This window comes from Pezoporus flaviventris, unplaced genomic scaffold (genome assembly GCF_033815535.1).
Source record: "Pezoporus flaviventris isolate CSIRO_AGI_PZ_B2104156 unplaced genomic scaffold, CSIRO_AGI_Pfla_v1 ptg000013l, whole genome shotgun sequence".
Classification (NCBI taxonomy): Eukaryota; Metazoa; Chordata; class Aves; order Psittaciformes; family Psittacidae; genus Pezoporus; species Pezoporus flaviventris.
Genome location: NW_026892561.1, coordinates 20,031,152 through 20,057,724, shown reverse-complemented (window position 1 = coordinate 20,057,724; position 26,573 = coordinate 20,031,152). Strand labels below are relative to the sequence as shown.

Below are 26,573 nucleotides of genomic sequence, written 5' to 3'. Positions count from 1 at the left end.
AGTGCACAAATGGTGATGATACAGATTATATGAGCTGTAGGGAGTTCCCTGCTAAATACTCTTCTTTACTGTCTTACGGAAGATGGGAAGTTGGCACTACATCATATACAAAATGTACTGTTTTTATGGATTTCTGCAGACAGAAATTTGTATAAAGGAGCAGGACAGCTTTACTTTCAATTGGAAACATTATGATGAGTATCTGTTATTTGGTCCCGGTTCACTACTGCTGGGTGGGATTTTATCTGCCTAATTTCTTTTGATAACGAGTAAGCAGAAACCAAGTGCTTTTGCAGAGAGGACTGTTTACTTTTGACAGAGAAACCCTACAGTCAGTGTGTCACTTACGCGACACAAACACAACCATTGGGATGTAAGTGGAATAGCTGCATTTGCACTGCTGGCTTAATTCACTGTTGTTTCCCAGAGCAGCAGTCCTGTCTTAATGTGCACTCTTGCCTTCTCAGTGTTTTACACACACAATATATTCACTTATTGCTCTTTAATATTGATAAAGACTAACTTCTTTTTCTGGTTGTTCCTTTCTTTCTGCAGAGGGAAAACCGCAGGCTCCAAGAAGCAAGCATGCGGCTGGAGCAGGAGAATGATGACCTTGCCCATGAGCTTGTAACAAGCAAAATTGCCTTACGGAATGACCTGGACCAGGTAATGCTAACAAAGATGGGTCCCAGCTCAGGCTTGGCAACACCATTTTTAGGAGCCCTGCTTTGTGCTCAAGTGAAAGCGTGAATGCAACATTGAAAGTATAATTATTTGTGCCTGTATTTTCCTGACAACCTCACTCCCAGTTGCAGTCAGAAGGCTGGATTTCCACATGTGTGCAAATGTAGGTATTTACGGTGCTGCCTTGCCAACACTGACTTCATCTGCTCTGTTGTGGATTGTTTTAGAAAATTTAAACCATAACTTTTACTCAGATACCAAAGAATGAATATTTACTTGTAAAAGTTATCACACCGTCCTCAAAAGACTATCTTCAAGGGAAGCTGCCTTGCAGAATGCCTACCACCTCATGTGGATCTGTTTTTCACAGCAGTTTTAGTACAGTCAGCAAAATTCAGAGACAAGAAAGTGGTATGGCACCAAAAACTGGAAGGGCTTCTTGGGTGTTCTTTGATAACTGCTTTTGTTTCCTGTGAAGACTGGAATGTGAAGGGCAGCAGCATTCAGAGCCCTTTATCTCAGAGAACTATAAATTCAACCCTCCTCTTTCTAGAGTGTTTTATGTACCGTTGTTAAATGCTGTAACAGCTATTACTAAGATACTCAATACAGGAGGGCCATACTCCAGCATACCCCATGATTAGTCCCTTGCTCAGTGAGGGCTCTAGTACCTTTTATAAGGTAAAAATCTTTTCCTGCAAGGGCCTCTCAATTTGATTTCCCATAATTATTTGGCTTTCTTTATCTAGCCTCGGAATTGTCAACATCACTAACCACAGTTGTGCAATGTGTATTTCTGTTTAGGCAAATCCTTGATAGTGAAGCTATGCTGATTTGGATCCATGTGATTCAAAAGACATGAGCTGTCTTGAACACAGGCAGAGATGCTCTTTGCATGATGGAGTGGGCGATCTTGTGTAAAGGCCAAAAGCAATGTGTTGGGGTGCTCTATTTTCCCTGGGAACAGCTGTACATAAAGCAGCTTTAGATCTGCTGCTGCCCATGCTTTTTTTATTCCCTCAAGTATTATGACTGCCAAGCACATACCTTTGCCAGTTCTATTTCGTGCTGTCCTGCATTTTAGCAGTCTTTCTGTAGATGAGTGGCTCCGTGAAGTTTTCCCACACCCTGCCTCGGTTCCCTGACACTGAAAGAAAAGCTTTGTGCTCCTGCACTCCTGATCTGCAAGGACAGGTTATACTGTACACCATTGCGGATGCTTGGAGAACTTGGAATGAACACATAAAGGGAGGAAAGATTTGTAGTTCCCTCAAAGTGTATCTTAAACAGGTCTTTCACCAAAAATATCCTTGTAATCTCCAAGTTCTTTTGTTCTAAGATGCCAATCTTAACACTTTTCTGTTCTTTCACTGCTTGTTTTCCTTTCTCCCACACAGCGATATACACGCTAATGCAGGAAACCTCAATCGACCTCTTCACTCAGGGCCCAGGTGCAGCTGCTTCTGCTACCCAGTCACCACTAACAAGCACTCTCATTAATAATTAACACTGTAGCCAATAGATAACTTAATACCACCACCAGTGGTAGAAAACCAAACTGCAACTCAGAGACAGGTTCTGCACTGTTACTTGTTTCCAATGCCATTTTCCCACTTGTATTGTCAGCAAACTAAGTACTATTTGAGCACAGCCATTGCCTACTGTAGCACCTAGTTACTGAACAGCAGGGGTGGTGCAATGCAGTGTGTATCTCCTAGCTGGGGAGCCCAACAGAATATAAACAGGTACTGAGAAATACATTTCTCTTGTGGTGATTGGTGAGAATAGTGCTTACAAAACCAAAGCATTCCCACTATCTTCCACCATGAGCCTGGCCACTCAAAGAAAGGAGAAAATTCATATTCTGCAGTAGACAGTATCAAGTTTCTGCAGGTTTCAGTTACTTGCACTGATAACCTGGTTTATCTGGTGGTCCTGTTGGTCTCTTTTATACTTGTCTCCACCCAGATGCTTTGTAAGGTACAGTGCAGGCAACTAATGTTTTCCACGGTATCTTACAGATATAAAAATGGAATGAGTTATCTGAAGTTACACAGGAGCTAAATCATGCTGCCGTCGCTTAGATTAATATTGTTCCCAACAAAAATATTCTATACATCATGGTTTGTATTAGGGTTGTATTAAAACATAGTATCTCTGGTTATTTGTCATCTGGGCTTAGGTAAGCATGTGGCGAAAGGGCCCTTTCGCCCAGTTGTTGAAACACAGTGAAATAACTTAGAAGATGGCTATTTGAAAAAGGAATTTCATATAATAGGCTAGGTGAGTCATCAGAGGTCAGGAAAAGGCAATGCTAGAATCTGAATCAATACATTTGTATTGGCACAGATAATGTCTGATTTACACTAGCTTTTCTAATTCTAGGCTGAAGACAAAGCAGATGTTTTGAACAAGGAACTTCTCCTGACCAAACAGAAGCTAGTGGAGACTGAGGAGGAGAAACGGAAGCAGGAAGAAGAAACTGCTCAGGTAATGCATTCTCCAACTTTTCTCATTTAACAAGGAAATGCAAGCAAAGGATATGGAGAAAAGCATGAATGTGTTGTAATAGTAGAAAGGATTTTGTCTTCAAAATGCAGTCACAACTAAAAAATTACAGTGCCAGGGTAATTAGTTTTTTTTAAGTTTGGTTTTCAGTATTGTCTTTAATTGAGCTTAGAATGTTCAGTTTTCCAAACCTCATCCTCTTCCCAGTATTGTAATCCTTTTCACTGGTGGCGAGCAATCGCAACTAAGGAGACATGATCAGACCACTTTTAATGATCTAAACAAGAAGCTGGAGGAGTTGTTGCCTTAACAAGAGGCTGTTCTGGATTCTGCTGCTGGTTCACTGAAATAAGCTGTGGATGTTTTTGCCTGAAGCTAGAACCAACAGCGAAACAAAGCTCAGGGTTGGGAGAATTTTGTGGACTAGACCTGGCCTCATATTTTCTGACATGTTCAATCTTAGTTTTTCAATTCTATGTATCTACCACAGTGCTGAATACTGACACACAAAAGTATATGTCAAAAGTGATACCCGGATTTTTGTTTTTGCTGTTTGACAACAGTGACTACAACAATCAAATGACAATTTTTTGTGTCTCCTTAAATGGAGGTTGGAAGGTTCTCCGCTATAATAAGGCAGTGGAAGCCTTTTCCTACTGAAAGGCCTCTCAAGATTTAGTGGTTCTGAACAATGGAGGAATGAGTTAACTGTAGTGCAAATGTAGTGCACAGACCAAGCCAGATCTTCTTCTCCCGTTATGGAGATCAGAGTGGTAATGCTGAGAGATTCTTCTTCCTATTCCATCTCCAAACAAACAAACAATCTGTCTGCCTACACTTGCTCTAACAGTGTGCAGAAAACAAAACCAAAATCAGTAAAACCCACTTAATAGTAACGCTCTTGCTTTGTGTTCTGTGGATCATGCTGTACCACCATTTAATGCAGAGGAAGAATAACCCTACAAGAGAAGTCAGGATATACTGTATCACAGTATAGTCTTTCTAGTTGTAACTGAATATAATACTTATTTGTGTACTGAGTAAATCAGACACTTATATGAAAAAGTGGAAGTTGTAAGAAGAACTGGAATTTGGTAAGGAGCAGCTGCAGAATTGCTGTAAACACAGCCAGACTTTGAGAGAATGATCTGATGACATTTTGAAAACTTCTTTCAGTGTACTGTGTAACTTCTCTCCTTCAATTCCTAGCTGAAGGAGGTCTTCAGGAAGCAGCTAGAGAAGGCAGAATCTGAGATCAAGAAAACCACAGCCATTATTGCAGAGTATAAACAGGTACTGTTCTAGAGACAGTTTTTCCTATTTCTTCTTTCAACCTGATGTGAAAGCTGAATTTTCAGAGTAGCAGATCTCAGCCTTTATGTTACACTACCTTTCAGGCTTTCAGAGAGCAAGTGCTGTAATCCGTCATAAATCTTTTTGTGGTTTTCCTAATAGTCTCATAATTTAGGGAATCAGGCAGAACCTGTCTTTCAGCTAATTTTAGTACTACAGGGTGAATGCTTCTTTACTCTGTGACATAATGCAGTATAAACATTATAAACTAATTCATCTATAACATGTTTGTCTCTGTGTTCAGGTTCTGTATTGAATACTGTCTTTTTTTTTTCAGTCTCATTATTAGCAACAGCCTCTGAGTGAGGCAACATTTAAGAAATGTTGGTTCTAACAAAAATGAAAAAAACATGAGTTACATTTTAGTACAGTAGACATTAGCTAAGAGACTGCTTTCTCTGCTCCAGATTTGTTCCCAGCTGAGTACCAGGCTGGAAAAACAACAAGCGGCCAGTAAAGATGAACTGGAAGTTGTGAAGGTGAGAATGATGCCTCTACATATGAGGTTTTTCTAACACAAGTACTGCTAAATACCAGTGACACAGAATAAGACACTAATTGAAATTTAATGTTACAACAAACAGGATTGTCCACCTACCTGCACTGATAGCCCACAGGCATTTTAGATCAGATTCAAACAATAAAAAGGTTAATTTCCTTTCACGGTTCTTTATCTTATATCACCAGCGCAGAACTCTGAACCTGAACTGCATGTAGTACTTGGTTTTTCTTTTTCCTGTTGAAATACGCACTTCTGGCAAAAAAATGCAGAGAGACAGTATTTACTTGGATGTTTTAAATAATAATAATAAAAGGTTCTCTAGAAGAGAAAACATGCTGCTTCTCTTGTGTGCCCAGTGGAGGGATCAGAATTGGCCGAACTGGACAATTTGGGTTTCTGTAATTTAAGCAAAGTTGTTTAAGTAACTTGGCATAGCTTGAGCGAATTGCCCTAGCGGTTCCTCACCCTTCTCTAAAGCCCCTTACTAGGAACATTTGTACTAGAGATAAATGTTTCCTGATCATGTATCCCTCTGCTTTGTCACTATGGAGTAGGCAGAATTGTTTTCACTCTGGTTTAGCTTCTAGTTGTTTCTTTGGTACTCAAGTTGAACCTGATTTGTGCCTTTTTAGTGACCTTTTTATGTTACTGGTAAAAAAAGTAATTCCAGGATTGATGTTCCTATAATCTGCTGAAGTAGCTCGATACCCTGTTTCAGTTTGTGCGAGCCAGGCCAGCTGTGCTCCATCTTTAGCTATGAGTAACTGGTTGACCTCTCCAGGTAGCACAAGAACATTACTGTTGTGTCACTGGCAGGTGTCACTGGCAGAAAGGGGCATCCCCTAAGATGCTGAACAAACACCTGCAGGACAGTACTGGCCCATGCAGTGAGCACAGCAGCTTGCTTTCTTCTGGAAATATGGAAAAGCTACCTGGCTTTCTTTAAAGTATCACAATTTGTATTAATTTATTCAAGTACTTTTATGGAAGATGAAAAGTTTCTGGAGTGCGATTTCCTCTTCTGAATTCTGCTGGCATAAATACTGCAAAATATTACAAAGCTTTGGTAGCAAGAGGGTTTGAGTATTTCTAATCTAGGAGGCAAAGTCTCTGTGCTTAGAGCATGCTAAGTAGATTTTAAGAAATTTTATACTGTTAATATGCCCTGGAAATTGTTCATGAACTTCTCAAATTCTTTCCATGTCATGTGTGAAAACTGCAATACTAGATAGTTCAAGATTACTGACACAAAGGCAGTCTAACATAAAAATGGCTCTTCCAGGAAGTACAGCAACTCCTAAAATATGCATTAAAGATGAGCTTTCTGGGTATTTCAGGGTAAAGTGATGGCCTGCAAACACTGCAGTGAGATTTTCAGTAAGGAAGGGGCACTGAAGCTGCCTACTGTAAGCATGGAGAATAAGGGCATAGAAATGGATGATGAAAAGGATGCACTGAAGAAGCAGCTGAGGGAGATGGAACTCGAACTTGCACAGACCAAACTGCAACTTGTGGAAGCTAAGTGCAAAATTCAGGTATGTGAAATCCAAGTACAGCCAGGCTGTGTCCTCAACCTTGTTATGCTCAGTACAAAATAATTCTAAATTGTGCAAAAAATTGTTCCAAAAGGGAACGTACACCCATTCTGCAGTGTATCTGTGAACTTCAAGAACGACTTTGACTTGAAATGAGATTTTTATATCTAAATATCTTCTGCTGTTTCTGCAATTTCAATCTGCCTTCTCTCCCCAGTGCCTGGGAGGTTGCAAGGAAGTGCTGGATTGCAGGGACTGAGTTTGAAGATGCTTTGTTGTTAATTACCTGGGTTTTGATCAGTTCTGACTATTCTGCTTTTGTAGGAGCTGGAGCACCAGAGAGGAGCCCTTATGAATGAAATCCAAGCTGCCAAAAACTCTTGGTTTAGCAAAACCCTGAACTCTATCAAAACGGCAACAGGCACACAGCCACCACAGCAGTCTCAGCCGTCCCTGCCACCGAAAGAGAGCAGTACATAGTTCCCGACAGACCCCAAACAAGAGCACAAAGAACAACACAGCTGAACCCTGGAGGATTCTTCCAGTGGTCTCTCCTCTTGGAGAAAGGACAAAAGGCAGGAGTGCAGGCTTGAAGTGAAATTCTTCGGTGTTTTTCATTCATTCTGATGTGACCGTTTTCAGAGGGGGGAAAAATAATTCCTGGTTTATGTTGAATTCTTACTTCCCAAACTGCCTTGCTGAAAGCCACGTGTAATACCTTCATACTTTTACACTTTATTTTATATGACTAGATGTTAAATAAATACTTCAAAACTAGGTCTTTAATACACAACTAATTATTCAAAATTATTTTTATCTTGCATAGAAGGTTTTTTCCTCTGGAGGAAGAGAGAGAATGGAAAATGTAAAGTACTGAAGCATAATCTCTTCATAGAAAGCACAGTGTCATAATCACCAGTGTGTGTGCCGGTGTCTTAGGATAGCTTACACCCTGGGACCATCTCAGAAGTTTATCGCAGTGACTGTGTCCTGCAGAGAAGCACTTTTTGTAAAGCTTAGGCCATAGCAAAGATAGTCTTGTGCTCTCTTGGCACAATTGTTTATGAGCTTCCCTGATAAGTTCTTAGTTCTGATTGTTTTTTTTCTTCAGAAATGCAAGTAGTGCAGTTCCTTGTAGCACTGTTGTGTGAAGGCTATTGACAACTGAACTGGAATTTAACATAAAGTTATCTAGTTCCCTTTTTATTTTTAGTTTATACTACAGTTTGCAAGAAATAATTCTTTCCACTGGGATAAAGGGAAAATTGTTCAGCGTTTATTTGATTTTTTTGCCCTGAAGCAGAGTGAAGACCTTGCATAGGTTAGACCTTTCGTATATCCTGTGAAATAAGGGGTAGGTTTTATGAGTAACAGTAATGGGTCTATATTCAAATTCTGAATTTGACACAGAAATGAGGTCTCAAAAAAAAAAAACAACCCCAAAATGTTTATGCTGCACTGATAAGACACTGCAGTGTCAAGATCTGTTTGCTACTTAGGAAATGCTGTGTTGGTATTACTTATTTTTATAAACACAAACATTTTCAAGTGGAATACAAAACCTAGACTTTCCCATGGGGCAGACTTCTCTGATGATTCCCAAACTTACCTGGTTGTTTTTTAGCTCTTAAGGTAAGAAAATCCAAAAGCATTTGTTTTGACTGAACATAAAGTGTTTATAGAAATACTTATTTCATGTAAAATTAAACTATTGCTTGAACTGATGGAGTATTTTTTTAATTATATCTGTCATGTCTAAAGAAGGTCTTGCAGGTAAATATCACTGCTGGACTAAAGATTGTGTATTAATTGTTCCATTTTCAGAATTGTTCCAGGGACATTAGTTCTGTTTTTTTTTTTTAATTCTAAGTAATGCCATATCTTGTCAGTTTTGTACAATAAAATTTAATGATACCCATCTTGTGCTTTGTTGTCAAGCATAATTCTGAATTATTTTAAACAGGGTAGTATAAATATTACCTGTGCCAAAGGAATGATTCTGAAAGGCAGTCAGCAGTTTGAAGTAGAGATCAAAATAGAATCACTACCTGGACACAATCCTGCAATGAAATTTTCTCTTTTAAGGGTAAGGGGCTAAAAAAATTAATATTTGAAAATGTACCTGCAAGAACAGTGATTATCTGGAACCATTAATGTAGTGAGAAAAAAAGGGGTGAAAACGCAAAACGAATTTCTTTTGCAAATATGAACAAAGATCTTTTTCCCTGGTCACTTTCTTGCTAATGATATTTGCATAAATGTTTCTGTTCTCATAACTGTCTAAGCCTAGCATTAGTCATTCATTTACCAGTTCCACTTCACGCTCAAAATGAACTGCATAATAAATATGAAGTGACATTTAAGAATACTTGGTGAACATCTGATTGTTACATTTGAGAGTACTGTGCCGATGAGTGACACTGATGGTTTGACAAGTGTCCAAATTTCTCATTTATTTTAAATCATTCTTAAAAGTGAATTTAAAACCTTGATTGAAAATGTGCAGTAATAATAAAAAAATAAATGGGTAAGACTGTGATTCCCTGAGCAGATGACTTAACGTAACAGCTCACTTCTGCTCAAAGAACTCACCACTCCAACTCCCTGTTGTACAGTCATGTCCCTTGTCCTTGTTATGGCACTTAACTAGAGACGATTAAAACCAACCAAACAAAAAAAGGTGTGGGGTGGATTTTTCCCCTTTTGGTTAGTCTTTTGACACATTAATGAGTTAAATAATCTCAAAGGGTGCAATGACTGCAAGTGGATTGTGGGAGTGGGACTTCCCCAGTTCAGCAAAAAAAGAACTGTTAAATAAGCTCACCATGTCCCATGGAACTCACTTTGACACAACATCATCTTTCTCTTTGTAGCTGCTCTCTGACTTTGGAAGTTGAGTTTCTGTGACAAAAATATGTTTGCTACCTGCTAGCCAGGATTTCAAAACCTTGTAGAATGGAAGCTGGCTTACATCAGCAAAAACAGTTTCTGAGGGCAACAGCTGCGTTATCACTCTTGGCAGTGACATAAAAGCAAAGAACTGCTTTCACCTTCCATCTATAGTCCCAAAGTAGCGTTTGTAGCAGTGGTATTTGGAAGAGTAGTATTTACATGGAAAATGAGTCTTCTCAAAACTACTGAAAGAATAATAAACTAACTCTATGGCATTATCTTGATGAATAAGCAGTTATATTCAGAAACAAGGAAAGAAGCAAGACTGCAGGATTAAACCAGGCAAGCTAAAATTCTGCCTGCTGACTATATATGCTATAGGGAAACTTAGCTTCCTGTGAGAAAAACAAATACGGGGTTTAATTAGCCCTTTTCAGCAGCGTGTGACAGAGTTATGTGCACATGTATGCCAGACCAGCTGATCAGTCAGGGATGGCTGGCTTGTTGTTCAGATTTTTAGCAGAAAACATCATCAAAGTCTCACTGAAACTCTTTTTTTTTTTGTGTGGCACTGGAACAGCTAACATGGCTTGTAAGTCTGCAGTGATTAATATTTCTTTTCCTAAGTCAGTATTAAACTATGTATCCACATCAAACTTACATTAAAAGTAATTTGAATTTTATAAATATATGTGTGGAACTAAATCTTATTTTTTAATTTTATTGAGAATGCACAGTTCTCAATAAAGTCTTTACTTTGATTGGGGTTAAACCTCCAAAGAATTTTTTTAGTACAACTGTTTTATCTTGTTGGATTCTAATCTGTTCCTGATATGCCCAATGTGCGGGGAGAGGGGAGAGTACTTTTTTCAGTTTAAAAAGCAATTGTTTTTACTTTGACTGTAACACTTTACAGGAGAAATGAAGCAAGGCTGATTTAGTTACATGGTACCTCTGTGAACTCATTTTGTATTATCTTTGTGAATCAAACTTAATATTCTAAAGTAATAGGACGTATTTCACTTAAAAATTCCAAATGTACCCCAGAGAAAATAACAATAAAATAGAAAATATCATGTGTGCTGTTAATCCAAGAAACTGCAAAATCTCCGAGGTCCGTATGCATTAAAGTTCAGTAAAACCAGTCTTGGGAGACAGCTGTGTAGTCAGTACTGCCAACTGACAAACTCATCCTTGTCCTGCCCATTAATTAGTATATAATTTGCTACAGCTAAGTTACATTGCTTACATAGGTAAGCAATGTTTTTCTTCTTTGTTGGACATTTTAAAGGACTTCTCTTAGTTGGCTCTTAAAATTTAAGCTAGATGCTTTTATCTGTGCCATTGTGTTAAAAACAACTCAAAAAGTCATTTACAAGAGAAGGAGATAGAAAGTCAAAAACAAGAATTCAGCCCCTCAACAGAGCATGAAGTATCCCATTGACTTTAGAGTCACAATGCCATTGACCTTGAGTACATAAAAATCTGAATTTACTGTCACTGAAGTATCACAACCTGGAAGCTACGTAAGTCATGCTTTCTCCACAGGATAAAGGTAGGGCTGTTCCCTATCTTTTGTTAAGTAGTTGCACTGAAATCCATGGAACTACTTATATGTGTGGGAAAACTATACCTCTTATTTTGATTTACTGCTAGACTCAGGGATAATTGGCATACTTCTACATGATCTGATAAGCCTAAATACCTTTGGCACTGAAAACAGACACACTTCTGATGTTACGATGCTAGTTTTCTTCCAACTGCTAGAGAGAAAACCTTAGTATGTGTTATTGTCTGAATGTGAACATCAGGGCAGAGATGTTTCCCTCAAGACTGGGGACTGTTCTGAGTGACAAGCACACCTATTACAGCTGAACCCTGCAGAATGGGCTGCTGTGCAAACAGCTGGCTGCACTAGACAGGTAATGCTGTGTACACCCAAGGCACTGCTGTGAGTTAACACAGCACCGGTCGTCACGTTGTTCTTGCAAGCACAAAGGCTTGAACTATATTATTTTCCTGTCTATTTTGCTAATATCTTACTGGGAGCTGTCCTGTTACCTCTTTCTAAGTAATAATACTGAGGGGAGACACAATGAAGAGCTCAAGTTTGGATCTTTCAAGTTAGGTGGGGTGTACATCACAGCAGCCTTTAGAACAGAGCTGATCCATAGCAAACCATAGGGTTTGGGAAATTCAAAGAATTTGTAGCAGGATGAATAATGCTCTGCATTAATCAAGATCCCACCTTACCCAAGTCAGAAGTTTACATAATTTATTTCAGTATCATGTCTTAACACGTAAAGGTTAATCCTCCAGGAATACAGGGTTCTCCACTTCTGGATTCCAACTGCTTTGCTACTGAATGTATTTCATGCTATTTTTACCTGAAAAAGACAAAAAGATATGGGTAGAGAATTAGGACATTACTTCCTTTTATTTTCTGATTCAGTGGGACTTGCTTTTATTTAACCTGTGAAGGAATATATATGTATCTTTGGAAAACTATATCGTATATATAGAATACTATATAGGAAACTGAATCACAAGGGGATAAATACATCAAAAGGATTTGGTGTCATAAATTTCATTTATGATTTGATACCACCAGAATCCTGGGCTGTACTAATTTCCTTCCAGTTTCTCTTATTTTTGTATTTTATATAATACATGGATGGTACTACCAATGCAAATGAGAGCAAACATTCTCAGATTTTTCTCCAGATCCCAATTCCCCCCTTCCAGTAATCCCTGGGTTTGCACTGCTGCCCATACCAACCTGTGCCAGGAGCTCTCTTGAGCTTTGGGAACTACTGCTTTCCCATGGAAGATTTTCTGGCTTCTCTGAACTGGGAAAAGCTGACATGTGAATGCAGAAAAGAGTCTAATCAGGCATGGTCCAAATCCCTCAGTGCCTGCCATTCAAGATGAATTCACTTTAGCACATTGAAACCAGAGAGCAGCTTCAAAGCTCTGGCTCCATTACAATGAAGTTTTCTAGATCTGGAGCTGCATTTGTCATCTGTGTGTGTCCCAGTTTGCAAATCCTAAAGAGTTAGGAAAGAAGAGCATGACAGCGACATCAGACTTTTAACTGAGAACAACTCCATACTACCAGTACTTGTGCAACAAATCCACGTATTATATAAAGTATAATATGGAAATATAAGTGTAATGCTTGGTATTAAAAGTGCAATTCAATGTACATGGTCACAACAAATGTTTACTTTTTTAATTGTTACAGAATTGTTTGGATTGGTACCTTGTTATCATTGTGTGAACAATGCCTTGTAAAATAAATGGAAATGCATACAAAATGGGAATAAGGTGCTTCAATCTGTTTGTAATAATAAACTGCTGCTGTGCTAGGGTTTTTTATACAGGTCGCTCAAGGTGGTCATTTCTAAGCAGCCCTATTAGACTTGGCAGACTAGCTGTCCAAAATGTGTGCTACACAGCCAGTTCTAACCCGTTCATTAGGACGATGTACTCATTCCCAAGGGGTCTCCTGTTCAAGTCTGACATACAGGCGCCATGCCAGAGAGCTAATGGGTCACCCTGGCCCTCCACTTCAAACTCTAGCCTGAGGTTGCCAGCCCAGAGAATGCGCTGGTAAATAAGCTTTTCTTGAAGGTCACTGATACACAGCCATGGTGCAACAGGAGCCACTGTTAAGGACGTCATGATTCCCTGGAGTACACAAGAAAAATACGAAAGTGAGCCATGAGGCAGCATGCTTATCAGAAGGGTCATAGGGAGCACAAGGACACGGCAAGAAATTGAAAACTGACTCCTAACAGAGAAACATGGCTGAACAAGAACAGAGCAGACCAGAATTTACAGCCGTCAAAAATACTCAAATGCTTTACAAAACCATTTTCCATGTGAGCAATTGCTGCAGGGTTTCTTTTTTATTAATTAAGATCAACAGCCATTATTCCCTGGTAACTGGAAAGGCACACAGCACTTCAGGGGAAGATACAAAGGCAAAGAGAGAGAAAAGCTGAAGATTAAATTTACCAGACATAACATTTGGTATTGTTTTACCTCCACATCACTATCCAAGGACTGTTTTCATCAGCTGCTATGAATTCCTGCAGACAGAAGCGGAAGGCTACTACTTGCTAGACAAAAGGCCACAGGCCTTTCAACACCCTCTCAGATGCTTCCATCCCCACCCCTTCCCCAAGCTGAAGAGCACTGAAGACCACTCTGCACTATATTTTCTTTGCCAGAGAGACCAGACCAGGATCTTTCAGCCGAGTTTCAGTACTCCTACTTACTCTAACCTAGCTCCTTTTCTCCTTCCGGATGCAGGATCTTTTCTGATTCTTCTCCAAGAGAAGCCCTGCCACTGTGCTCTTTGTACAGGTGCACCCAAGATGACAACCTGTTTTTGTCAGGCTGTCTTCTGTTTCCAGCCAGGGGAGGATGCAGATGCTACTACAGCTTTATGCAAAGGGGAGCCATGTGGAACCTGTTTTTACAATGCAACAGACAACTCTTCCATGTGGAAGCTGCCACTCAAGTGGAAGTGCCACAGGCATGGAAATGCTCCTAAGGAAACAACATAAGCACTGGTTTTAAAAAAATATCAAGAAAGAAGCAAATTACAGGCTCTCTTACCAATGCATTTATGTATTAGCAAAACCATTTTCTCCTCTAAACAGAAATTAAATTAGAAAGCAATACCAGTTTAAATTCTAAACCTATGAGCACTCAATCAGGCCACAACTAAGAGTGGAGAAACTACAAAACCAGTATCTAGAAAAAACCCACATAACGTTTTTTCTTGTCTTGGTGACTGCTCAACAAAGATCACAAGGAAACAATTTCTGAATAAGCAACTGCCTTTAACCAATAAAGTGACCACACCACAGAAGTAAATTCCAGTTGACCATACTGTATTTTCCATATAGAATCAACTGGCCCAGCTTCAAATGCTGGACAAGCTGAAGTCCTGTGGAAATTACAACCAACCACAGAGTTAGTTATGCAGATCTTTCCTGGTCCTTTCTCAAGTGCAAATCATGAAGCACCGGACCAGAGGGTTATAATAAACCCTTCTGGACAACGTCTGTTAAAAGTGATTTGCGGAACGCAGACTTGAACGTAAGTCCTTGGCTTCAGGTTTGCTATTAATCTTTACAAATTAATTCTTGGATATTCACTTCAGAAAAGTTAACAATCTAAGGCCATAAATCAGCAAATTAGGTGTCATTCCTCAGTTGGGTAAAACAGATGTTAGAACTGGCACTTTCAGAGAAATCTACTTTTTAAATGCTGAAGGGCTGTATTCTGCCTTGGGTTCCATTGCTTATAAAAGATATCTGGAGACAAATCCATTGCTTATAAAAGACATGTGGAGACAAATGCTGACACCCCCACTTCCCTACTTGCTGAAAGACTGACGCAATTTGTTTGGGTTTTTTCTTTTTTAGTTTTGGGGTTTTTTTTCCACCTGTGTGAAATTTCAAGGTCCGACTGGCACCTGGGGATGCAGAAACTCGTTTTTTCTGTTGCCCAGGACGCTGAGGTAACGGTGGTGAGAAGCACCCCGCTATATTTTTACCTTGACCAACTGCAACCGAGGGTGCGGTGCTCGGGCAGATCGTGCCGATCCTCCCCTAAAGCAGTTACCACTGCGCTCGCTCAGCGGCCCGGCCCCTCCGCCGCGACGGGAAGGAAGGGGTCCTTCCGAGCGGCGCCCCTCAGCGACCGCCTCCCGACCCGGGACGCGCCGCGGCCACCGCCAGGGGCGCTCCCTGCGGGCGGCGCGAGCAGCACCGGGCCTGGGGGAGGTGGGGAGGCCCGAGGCTCCACCCCTCGGCCACGGCCGCGCCTGCGCGGAGGGGAGGGAGGGAGGGAGGGGGAAGAGCTGTTCCGGCTCACGGGGAGCGGCGGCATTGCGTCACTTCCGCGGCGCGCTCGGGGCTCGCGCGGTGAGTGGGCGGGGCGGGAGGCCGGAAGGTTCCAGAGGGGCCGTGGGCGCTGCTGCCGGGGGCTGCCGCACGCGACATGGCTGCAGCGCGCGAGGAGGTGAGCCCCCCCCAGCGTGTCCCGGGGCTCTGACAGGAACCGGCGCGGGGGGCGGTAGAGCGGCTGCTGCGGGGAGCCGGGGGGGCGGCCGGCTGGGAGGGAGGGAGCTCTCGGGTTGGGTGTCTGCTGGGCGCTGCGGGTGTGCACACCGAGATGGTGCTGCGCACTTAGAGCGCGAACCAGAACCCTCTGGGTTTCTCTGGGCTTTATAATGGGTGGAAGGTTAAACCTTCAAACGTGTAGTGGCCGAGAAAGTAGAACGCGAGCGGGAGTGAGGAATCGGTGGCTTCACGGTTAGAAGGAAATGAAACGGCTGCATCTGGGAAATCTGAAAGTCCTCACTGAAAGAGGTCGGCCGTGAACCGAGAGTACAGGTATCCGTATCTAATACGCACGTGTGATCCTCTTTTTACACCAGTTACTGAAAGATTTGGAAGAAGTAAAAGAATTGCTTACAAAGGCCACGAGGAAGCGGGTTCGTGATGTCCTGATGACAGAGAAACACAAGCTAGAGCTAGAAATCAAGAATCAGCCTCCACCGAAGCCAAAAGATGCAGTGGAGGAAGAAAAGATGTCACTGGGAGGGTACACGGTGAAAATAAACAATTATGGTAGGCTTGTTTTTCTGAACACTTTACTGGAGCTCCACCGTCTCTGACGAGAAGGCATGACAGCATTAGTGTGACTTACAGTGGCCACTTAGCATTATAAAGAAGGCTTCTTAAGTGATTATTTCATATTGGAAACCCCACTGAAAATGCTTCCACATGCCTCGTATGCTGTCCCAGCCACAGGGTGTACTAGTTCTGTTTGTGTGATAGTAGGGGTGGGATGCGTTAAGGATCCCTGGCATGTACCTACTAGTATTTTTCGCTGCCCAGTGCTTAGCAGGAATGAGTGAGCTTTAGCTTTTCTGCCTGCCATGTAAGTGAAAGGAGAGGTAATTGCTCAAGATACTTGTCCTGCAGGGAGTAGGGGAAAAAGTGGGTCAAGGAAACTGCAGTAGAAGCAGACAGCTGCCTCTGACTCCCTCTCACAGACAGGGTTACTCTCCTCTGTCTGAGCTGGTAAGTATGTTTTGCTCAGAATTTGCAGGAATTAGGGAATAGGGCTATGTGTGAGGACCTCTTTTTACTGTCACATTATTCCCAAATAATTTATGTCTTTCCCTTATCTCTCTGAAGATTATTTTGGTAAGGCAGAGATCCTGCAAATTGCTAGGGGACTTTGAGGGAGCTGGAATGAAATGCACACAGGTCATGGAGGAAAGGTAGAACTTAATCTATTTTTTCCAATTGCAGGTTGGGATCAGTCAGATAAGTTTATTAAGATTTACATCTCTTTAAATGGAGTCCAGAAGCTTCCAGCTGAGAATGTGCAGGTGAATTTCACAGAGAGGTGAGTTCACCTTGTTGCACCACACAGCACAGGAAAGCATGGGTGAAGAACATCATTTGAAATGCAGGGATGCATTGAGTGCTGTTCTGGATCAGCCATTACTCCCCACCTGCTTTTTTTTTTTTACCCCTGAGGGGTATTAGCTTTTATTACCACTTAGCACTATGTAAGTGTAGCTTTCCTGAGAGGGTATCAGGATATTTTCATTGTACAAATGCTTGTTGCATCTCATCACACTTGCCAGGGTATGCAATGTTAGCCCTGTTTTTTGATGGTAACAGAATGGAAGTGTACATGAAATAAATCTGCCTTTACAAGGTTGTAGGAGTTCAGTGAGGTAGAATGAACCCCCTGAAGGTCTCAGTTTGTCGGCAAGTCTGGATAGGTCAGTTTAAATCCACAGTATTAAATCCAACTGAAGATTTGAAAGCACTGGGAAGAAAGTAATTCAAGCCTGTTGATACGCTTTCTCAAGGAATATGCCTGATGTATTTTTTGACGTTGTTTTTGGTGGCAAGGCTCAGTAGTTTTGCAGTGATTGCAATATTTGTGACCTCTGTTTTCTGGTCCCAGGTCGTTTGATCTGCTAGTGAAGAATCTGAATGGGAAGAACTACACCATGACCTTCAACAACCTCCTGAAACCCATCTCTGTGGAAGGCAGCTCTAGAAAGGTCAGTGCACATCATCTGTTAAGAGATACCTGGGTCCTTCACAAAGTACCATATTCATTGCCTGACTAGTTCAAGAGACTCAGTGCTGACCTTCAGTCCCTCTCTCTTTCTGTAAAATTTCTTCCCTGTGAATGTGATTCTTCTTAAATTCTAATTGTCATAACTGTGGAATTATTCTCTGGAATCCATGGCCTCCTATTTGAGTAGATCATGTCTAGCTATGGTACGCTTTTTTAAATACCTGTCCAACAGGATTTCAGAAACAAGCAGAAAATTCCACTAAATATCCATTTACATCCTCTGCTTTTAAATACCTCAGAGGAATTCTTTGCAATTTTAAGGTCTAAGAGACTTTTCAGGAGACCCAAATCTTGGGAAGCTTAAATAGGCTTAACACCTAAAACAAAGTCTGAAACCTCTCTGCCTTTGTTAAGGGTGTGTTGTTCTGGAACTGAACACTGGCAACATTTTACTGCCAATTGCTGCAACGTGGGGGCACTGTCCATACTCTGAAACTTGTACCATCTTTCCAGGCTTAGGAATGTGTCAGATACTTTTGTCTGCGTTCTGCACAGTTGTGTGCTGCAGTTAGAGACATCAGTTGTGAAGAAATTATGGTTCAGTTGGAAATTGCCCTAAAACTAGGACAGTGTGAAATTAAAACAAATAAATGAGTGATGCTCTGGTATTTTATTTTCTTTTTTGGCATAGAATTGAGCAGTAGTCACATACTTGCTAAACTAAACTAAAGGTCTGGCAGATTCTTGTCCACTGTGGCATGCAGGAGTTATTTGTGAAATTTAGGTTAGGGTTGCAATTAAACAGGCTTTGCTTGTAACTGGCAAGCATACTGCAAGATTAAGCAATGCCCTAAAACTAATTTCTTATCCTTGGAGAAATAAACTGGGGGAGTCTCTACCTGAACTTGGTATTCTTAGAGAAGTCTAGTAAATATAGCTGTCCTTTACCTGACAGTCCTGGGTACTTTTAGCATCCTGAGAATCACTAAATGGTGTTTCTGCAGCACTATAATGTTCTTCTGTATTGGTACTATAGTTCTGTACTAGTAGTATATTAATCATGGCATTTAAAGTGTCTACAGTGAGGTTAATACTTTACACCTCAAAGCTCAGTGCATGCTATAATTTCCTACGTGCTACATAACGATAGCTGAGGTAAATGCTTCAGAAATCTACGAAGATGGAAAGGTTTATGCTCTAAACTAACTTTATTCATTGTGGTTGCGACTAGCATTCTGAATTCATGTCTTGCTCTTCACCATGCAGATAAAGACAGACATGGTCCTTGTGATGTGTAGGAAGAAGCGGGAGGAAAAATGGGAATGTCTCACTCAAGTGGAAAAAGAAAGCAAAGAGAAAGAGTAAGTGTCTTTTCAACCCTCCATCTTGTTTTCCATCTCTTGTTCTCCGACTTGTTTGGGGACTGCCAGGAGAGCAGATCTGTGCTACACTGACACTGCAGTCAGGTAGTGAAAATTGCTGTTTTGGGGGACAAGCCCCTGAGATGCTTGAGAATCATTAAGTTGAGATTTTCTTGCTATCAGTAGGACTGTAAGTGCAGGAGATACACTTTCAGTAGCTGCTTGCCACTTTTCTACTGTTTTATTGCTAATGATGAAGTCTGCATCACAGGAAGTACCCAAGATAGACCTGCAGAATGTTAATCGACCAATTAAAAATTCTCTTATTTGATGGCTGCATTCATTGCAAAAATGCTCTAGTGAGGTTGACTTTTTTTAGGTTAAGTGCATATGGTATAGAAATGCAGATATAATACTTTCAGCTGCTGGTCGAAATAATTACTATTTTGCCACCTGTGTGTGAAGCGCCTGCACAAAAAATCCCAGCGTACTTTTGACAAAACAGGCTTCTGCTTACCTAGGTCATTACACAAAGTCTCAAGCTAATTTGTATCACTTCAAATGCTTGGGGGCAGCCCTACAAGCAGCTTAGATACTGGATGTATAAGCATGGTAAATTATGGCACGAAACACCTGAGGACAAAAGATGGTTATATATATATATGTGTGTGTGTGTGTGCGTCTATATAAGTAGTGTATCATGTAACAATTCTGTATTGTTTCTTGGTTTTTTGGTTTTGGTTTTGTTGTGTTTTTTTCACAATACCACACACATTTTCTTATCAGAAGCAACATGGAAAAATTGACTTTCAAGAAAGTTATGCCTGCCAATGTCTATTAATTTTATATCTGTTTATAGAATGATTGGCTAAAACTGATGAGTCCTAACTAACCATACATGAATTTAGAGCAAAACTACCTTCCCCTCTTGACAGACATCACTGGAGATTAAGAGATGGTAACTTGAATACTAATGCAGGTTGTTGGAGGGACAGGCTCATTTTGTTAAACCTGTATCTTGTGCAGAGAAGTCCTCCACACTACCCAGCCTGTCATGATCAGTATTGCCACCCTGTTCAGCACTGGGGATTTGGAGCATGGTAAATAAGTGGCTTCAGAAATGCTTCCAAGACTGGTTTGGGGAGCTCGCTCCCTCTGCTGACCTATTTTGATCTGCATGTTTTTCACATAGCCTGCAGCTGCACTAGTAACTGCTTATGGGACTTTAGAAAACAGGATAGAGACAGGCAAGTTTGCCAGAGGGAGCATAGGCTTATGATAAGGGGCATGTCATACCCAGGTGCTTACCATGTGGGTGACACTGTAAGCTGGCTTCTTGAGAAAGTTCCTTTGAAATGCAATGTGTTAAAAATGAGACAGTGAACCTCTGGAGATAATCTGAAAAACGGGAAGTGGAAAATGCCTTCTGGGCTGTGAATGTGGTCACAATTCTATTTTTGTTCCCTTGTCACATAACACCACAGACAGATATTGGTCTTTATGTGTCTGTTGCATTCTACTCCTACTTCCTAAAATTAATTTAGGGTGGTGCTTCCAGGGTCATGTTTACTGCAAAATGCTTCCCATCATCCTTAGTGGGACAGCTCTAGGTATACTTCTCAACTTGCATGTAATTTAAGGGTACTCTTTAGGATTCTCCCTACTTGGAAGCTGACTGAGACTGTCAGGTTCTGAACAGTTTGCCAGAGGAAAATCCTTGCTGTTACCGGGATGTTTCAAACAAATGCTAGTGTTTAATTTTTTTGCACAGAATTGTTAGGTATATGTGATCTTCTTGTATGTGTTTGTCTTGCAGGAAGGCTGCCTATGACACCTCAGACCCTAGTGAAGGGCTTATGAACCTTTTAAAAAAGATGTATGCAGAAGGGGATGATGAAATGAAGCGCACCATCAACAAGGCCTGGGTTGAAAGCAGAGAAAAACAATCCAAAGGGGACATGCCAATGGATATTTGAAAATACTCTAAGGGCCGCCTTAATCACTGATCTTCCATGTGAGACATGCTATGCTGCAAAGATCATTGTTTATACAACCTTCTTCCAAGCAAAGACAGTCATTTTCCATTTCAGGTTGGAGAAAATACTTAAATAAAATAGCTTATAAAGCATTTCCTTCAGTCAAGTGGTTCACCATTTCCTGAAGAGTGGAGCATAGGTATATTCTTACACTTCCTTGAAAAAGCCTCTCAGATGAGTGGAGAGTGGTGAAACAGAACAGAATGTAAAAGTGTGGGTTGTTTTTGTTTTTTTTAATGAGATGTAGTGTGTATGTTGAACTGTAAACCACATCACAAAGGGAGAGATGCTGAAGAAAAGTAGAACCACTGTCTCAAACACTTGACAGTTAAGCAGAAACAATACGGTGTTAATCCTGTGACATTAAAATTACTCTCAGAAATTAATGACTGCTGTTTAACCTCTTGTGAATTTTTAAAGAACAGCTCTTCAGTGGGTGCCTATGTTGTTGGCCTCCTTGAGGGGTCTTTGAAGTGGCATCAGTCACAGGAGAGCAGTAAGCAGCTGATGCTGGCCACTGAGCTTGCCCTGGCTTTAGTGATATATGAGGACAAGAGAGACAAGCTACACTTTATCCTATAAAATTTCAAGTATTTTAAGGTAATGGAGTAGTAAATATATTGAGATAGCTTACACTCCCAAATCTGACTCCACTAGGGCTGATGGGCTGCTGTCAGTTTGCTGCACGTGTGCCTTCCATCTGCTTGTAGTACAGGTGTACTTGGCCTGTTCACTGCAGCCTCTCAGCCCCAGTGTGAGGGAGGGGGACAGAGCAGCCATTTCCCCTTCATTGCCCTGCTTTGAAGAAGAGTACAGGGCAAACATGAGCTTAGCAGCAGGCTTGTTCTTATTGTTTCCTTCCTGCATCCTTCTCATGTGTCTCCCAAGGACAGATCTGTTTGATGTTACCTTATGAATTAAGGAAGCCATTACTCTCCTATTATTGTCTGGACTAGGATTTGCAATCTTATTCTTAAAGCACTGGACTAAGTGGTGCACTACAAGCAGGAGATAAATGCTAGCATGTTGTAGTTTCTAATGGGTCTGTTATCCACTTGGTCTGCTTGTTATTATACATATATTTTTGCATAGCAAGAGTATCTAATTTGAGGCCATGTTTTGTTTGAGTTTGTGCTCACCCTTGTTCGGAATACCACTTTGCCCTGTTGGGCAATTCCATTTATGCTTTTACCCAAATTACCATGGTGAATTTACCGTACAGTGACAAAACAACTGCTTAAACAAGCCTTGTGCTGTATGTCTTTATTTCTAATGTTGCCCTTATCACAAACCTCAGCTTAGTTTTGCAGCCCTCTGGTAGTGATTTTTCTTCCCCCCCCCCCCAATAAAACTGCCTCATACAGACAAGTTTAATGTGGTTATACTGTTTTTTGTCAACTCATACCAGCTGCAATCCAGTGAGTTTAAGGCATCAGCATGGCTTTTCATCCTGCCTTTATCAGTTTGATACTGGTGCTGGGCTCTTGGACAGGACAGTCTTGCTTTAACTAACTCAAACACAGACTGAACTTGCTTTGTGTTTTCAGCCTGAATGCATATCCATGCGGTGATCTACCACATGGCCCTCTGTATCCCAGACATCTCACCATGGTCAGCAAAGTGGCGGAAAACTATTCTGCTGAGCCTCCAGCGCCGCTTCACCCCCCGAGGGCGGGATGTCAGGACACACCTATTGTGGATCCTCGAAGGGCAGCTGTCCCGGGGCAGGTCAGCAATCTCTTTATCAGCCACTTCCTAAAACAGAAGACCACACCACACAGTTACCTGTATTTACCAAGAGTTTGAGGGGGCTTATTGTCAGACCTCAAAATCTAGCTGTAGAGTAGGTACTGCCACAAGCTGCTCTACTACCTCATGAGTATGCTTACCTGCCTTCACCCCTTCTTTCTGGGCATCCTAGGGGCAAATGTAACATGATTCACAAAGAGACCCCAAAGTTAACTTTATTACACAAACCGAACAGCCTGAAGCCAGTGATTATAGTTAGTCAAAATCCACTTGGCTTTCTCCTTATTGCATGGTGGGCTAATCCTTTAATATGGGCTGTATTTAAATACACGTTGCTTATTAATTGCCTTCTTAGGTAACATGCTTTGATATATACAAGATCCCTTTTACTGACACCAAGAGTTGCAGCCAGAGGAGGACAAATCCAGGTGTCTCTCAGACACTTGTCTCCCTTTGACCCTTCCTGTCTCTTCTAATGAGAAGGCTTAAGATAGGTCTTTCTACATATAACTGAAGAGCTCACCAGTTTTCAGGAAACACCATGTAGCAGCAACGTCAGAAAAGGTGAGCTCAGCAAGGAAATGTAGCCTAAATGAAGTTGCTTGAGGCTGGATATGCATCCCTAACTGCAGCATTCTTAATATGCTATTTTCTGAAGGACAGAAGGGCTCAAAGAAGCCCATGTTCAGTCACAGTGGGAAGTAAAAGGAAGGCCTGAGGCTCGACTACAAACACTCCTATTATACTCCAGGAGAAAAGCAAGCGTAAGGGCTGTCTTCCAAAAGGATGTTTGCCTTCAAAGGGCAGCATCATGACTTTCAACTTTAATAACAGCAAGGTCAGGAGGACTGCTTGTCTTCAGAACATATTTCAGTTACTGGTTTTATCCAGTTGTGTATCTTACCTATGTATATAGGTCTAATTTTATGTGCCCCTAGTACAGCCAAACATTTGCAGTACTTTATCTACCTATGTAATTCCTAGGATTTTTTTTTTTTTTTTTTCAGAAAGTAACCTCTGCTTTCAGAGAAAACTCATTACTTACTTTTAAAGTCTTTAAGTATGGAGCCTAAATGACTTTTTGTAGGGGAGATAGAAGTTACTTTCCTGGAGTCTTCTAGCTGCTGCTATAACTTAGTGACTTCAAATCGTGACAAAAGCAGCTGAGGAATAGCAAAAGCAAGGCCAGCTGCAATCTGGTTTTGTTCTGTAAGGACATCCACATAGACTAGGCTTGCCAAGACAATAGTAAAGTCAATATATAAAAGCAGATCCATATACTTTCTCTCCAAGGATGTTTAAGCACGTAAGGACCTCCCCACAATTAGGTATGACCAGATCAAATATGTACAGGAATATTTCTGATACAAATGTTTTTAATGATTAGTAAGGAAGGCTGTGAGCTGGGCGAGTAGGTGCATTTTTAAGAACAGCTCTAGTGCCCAAATCTGATGCAGCTCTTGCATGCTTGTAGCTCAGGCAAGAAATAAAATTAAGTACTTCTAATTGAACAAACTGGTGCTTTTGACTGGATCAGGCTCCTAGGATTTTAAAGAAAAAAAAAATGTTTATTTGGGAAGTTCTACAAGTAATCATATAATATCCCGTATTAGCAGAAATAAGGAAAACAGCTTTCTGAATGCATGGTAGTGCAGCTGGGGGAGGGGGAAGGAAGATACTTCATCACATGTAGTGTTACATATACTGCTTACAAGAGAAGCACTGGTTTAAAAAACCCAAACCAGCAACCCAAAACACACACAGCCGCTAGTCAGGCGAATACCCTGTTGTAAACACTCCCAAAAGGTTCTGCAGACGCTGGGTGCTAGCGGCAGCTATGCAATGTGACATGGTCCTGGGCCAGTGACTGGGAATAGCAAACGTCCGTGACCTGGCACGGCCTCTCGGGTCTGTAACGCGGCCGCCACAGCAAGGCCCGGGGGGGCTGCGCGGTACCTGCAGCTCCTTGGGGAGGAGGGTGTTCTTCCGGATGGCGTTGATCCGCAGCCTCTCGTCCGCGTACTCGTACGCCAGCTTCCTTCTCTTGACATCCCGCAGCATCCTCCAGTCCACGTAGTAGCTGCGCACTTGGCTAGTGCAGGGCGGGGGGAGAACCTGATTAAAAGAATGAAGCCTGCAATAACACCCGCCTGCCGCACACTTTGCCCGACCCAAGTATGAATTGTTTCCACAAACGTCTCTTTGTCAGATTTCTTCAAACTAATTCCTTGCTCCTGCCCACTAAGTGTAACGTGTGATCCCGCTCAGCTCACAGAAGCCAGCAAGGAATTCATGACACCCGGGGCACGAATAACCCGCAGCTGCACCCACACCCGCGTTGTTCCCGCCGGTCTAACAAGACCCGCAGTCCCCCGCAGCCCCTCGCCGTCCCTGCCCGCTCGCCGTCCCGGCCGCGGTCGCGAAGGGGAGCAGGGCCGGGAGTGACCCGTTCTGACCTGCCGAGCGGCCCGCAGCACCCAGCACAGCGAGGACGCCGCCATCTTCTCGGAGAGCGGCAGCGGGGTCGCGCATGCGCTGAGACACCGCGGCGGTGAGGCGGGTGGGTAGGGCTGCCGGTGAGGGGTCCAGGGCTCTCGGTGCGCCCCCTGCGGGCGCGTAGCGGTACCTGCCCCGCCGGGCTGGGCTTTGGTCTCCGCGATCGCCCTTGTGCAGTGACTCTATTTCCGGTGCCTTTGCGGGTGGGAGAATCCAAACCCCGTTAGAGGGCAGTGTTGCGTACCCCAGTGCTGATGACAAGCCTCGTCATTAGAGGGAGCTGGCGACTTCCGCAGAAACCTCAGGATACGGGTCCTAGGCTGGAGAGGAAAGTCAGTAAAAATGACAGGGAAAAGAGTCCCACCCGGAAAATGTAATGCAGAGGCATCACACCGCATTCTGGGGTCCCCGCCCAGAAAAGCACATTTATCCTGCTGTGTATGAGGTTATCTGCCAGCTGTCTTCTTCAATGTGGCCTTAGTTTTGTTTCTTAACAGTTTCTTTGCTTGCTTATCACCTAGCACTATTCCTAAATTTATATCAGCTTTCTGCATTTTTTTCAACTCATGAATTTTGGGTAAGTTTTAGCATTTAAAAACACCACTGAATAATCAATGCTGAACAGTGAAAACTGTGGAAAATTCTTCAGTTGCTCTAAGCTGCCCTGAAACTTTCCTGTTTTACCAACTAGGACTCCACTCAGGCAGTGTTTCAAATAAGTCTATGTCCTGCTTTCAGGGAGAACATCCATTAAGTTTTATCTGTTGAACAAATAATTTCAATTACATTTTCTGTTCATGTCACCTTGTTACCTACACCCCAAAAGTCCAGCAAGAAGCTGGATTCTCTCTCAGTTTCTCATGCTGCTTTTTGTCTGTGTGCCTGGCATTTTACTTCAATGCCTGGTATATTATACTGGTTCTGAGGTATACAGGTGTAATCTGGAAGAAGGAGCCAGACTGGCAGGCTAATGCAGTCAAATTTTGTTATCCATGCTGGAGTCAGCAGCAACAGGTTCCACAATAACTTACCCACATAGGCTGTTGGGGCAGGTGATGGTGATCAGTGCAAAGAAGCCATTTTTGGTGTTGATGAAGTGGTTAATTCTCCAGAGCCTCTTCAGTTTCTGGCTGCCTTGCCAACCCAGGTGTTAGCTGTTCTGATGGTTTTTGTTCTGTGGATGTGCCAGGCTGAAACCACTAATACCTGTTACACAGAGCATTAAACAGGCATAGAGGGATAGCTACATTCAGATTTTCTTGCTTTGGATGGGTCTCATGAGCCCCAGAGAGGTGAGATGCTTGTCACTGGCCTTGTTTCCCATCTC

At 42.0% G+C, this 26,573-nt stretch overlaps 3 protein-coding genes and 1 long non-coding RNA gene across 9 annotated transcripts in view; 2 read left to right on the top strand and 2 right to left on the bottom strand.

Annotated features, from left to right (window-relative positions):
• RABGAP1L (RAB GTPase activating protein 1 like) overlaps positions 1–8,500 on the top strand; it is a 221,620-nt gene extending 213,120 nt beyond the window's left edge. For 5 of the 6 annotated variants that reach the window (XM_061452052.1, XM_061452055.1, XM_061452056.1 and 2 more), the window contains 6 exons: positions 556–666; positions 3,070–3,174; positions 4,402–4,485; positions 4,953–5,024; positions 6,385–6,582; positions 6,907–8,500. In XM_061452052.1, coding sequence (XP_061308036.1) covers positions 556–666; positions 3,070–3,174; positions 4,402–4,485; positions 4,953–5,024; positions 6,385–6,582; positions 6,907–7,062 — 726 coding nt within the window. In that variant the 3' untranslated portion in view covers positions 7,063–8,500. The remainder of the gene's footprint in view (positions 1–555; positions 667–3,069; positions 3,175–4,401; positions 4,486–4,952; positions 5,025–6,384; positions 6,583–6,906) is intronic. The other variant, XM_061452053.1, reaches the window with a different exon arrangement.
• Positions 8,501–11,732: 3,232 nt separating this feature from the next.
• LOC133268647 (uncharacterized) lies at positions 11,733–12,801 on the bottom strand. Its single transcript, XR_009743124.1, has 2 exons — positions 12,254–12,801; positions 11,733–11,861 (listed from the first exon to the last, which is right to left on the bottom strand). It is a non-coding gene; the product is annotated as an uncharacterized LOC133268647 (long non-coding RNA).
• Positions 12,802–15,393: 2,592 nt separating this feature from the next.
• On the top strand, positions 15,394–21,093 carry CACYBP (calcyclin binding protein). Its single transcript, XM_061452063.1, has 6 exons — positions 15,394–15,513; positions 15,932–16,124; positions 16,815–16,911; positions 17,485–17,584; positions 18,871–18,965; positions 20,782–21,093. The coding sequence occupies exons 1-6, from the start codon at positions 15,493–15,495 to the stop codon at positions 20,939–20,941; spliced, it is 666 nt and encodes a 221-aa protein (XP_061308047.1). The 5' UTR covers positions 15,394–15,492; the 3' UTR covers positions 20,942–21,093.
• Positions 21,094–22,336: 1,243 nt separating this feature from the next.
• Positions 22,337–25,285, bottom strand: MRPS14 (mitochondrial ribosomal protein S14). Its single transcript, XM_061452064.1, has 3 exons — positions 25,207–25,285; positions 24,707–24,865; positions 22,337–22,756 (listed from the first exon to the last, which is right to left on the bottom strand). The coding sequence occupies exons 1-3, from the start codon at positions 25,249–25,251 to the stop codon at positions 22,574–22,576; spliced, it is 387 nt and encodes a 128-aa protein (XP_061308048.1). The 5' UTR covers positions 25,252–25,285; the 3' UTR covers positions 22,337–22,573.
• Between the last annotated feature and the right edge of the window lie 1,288 nt (positions 25,286–26,573).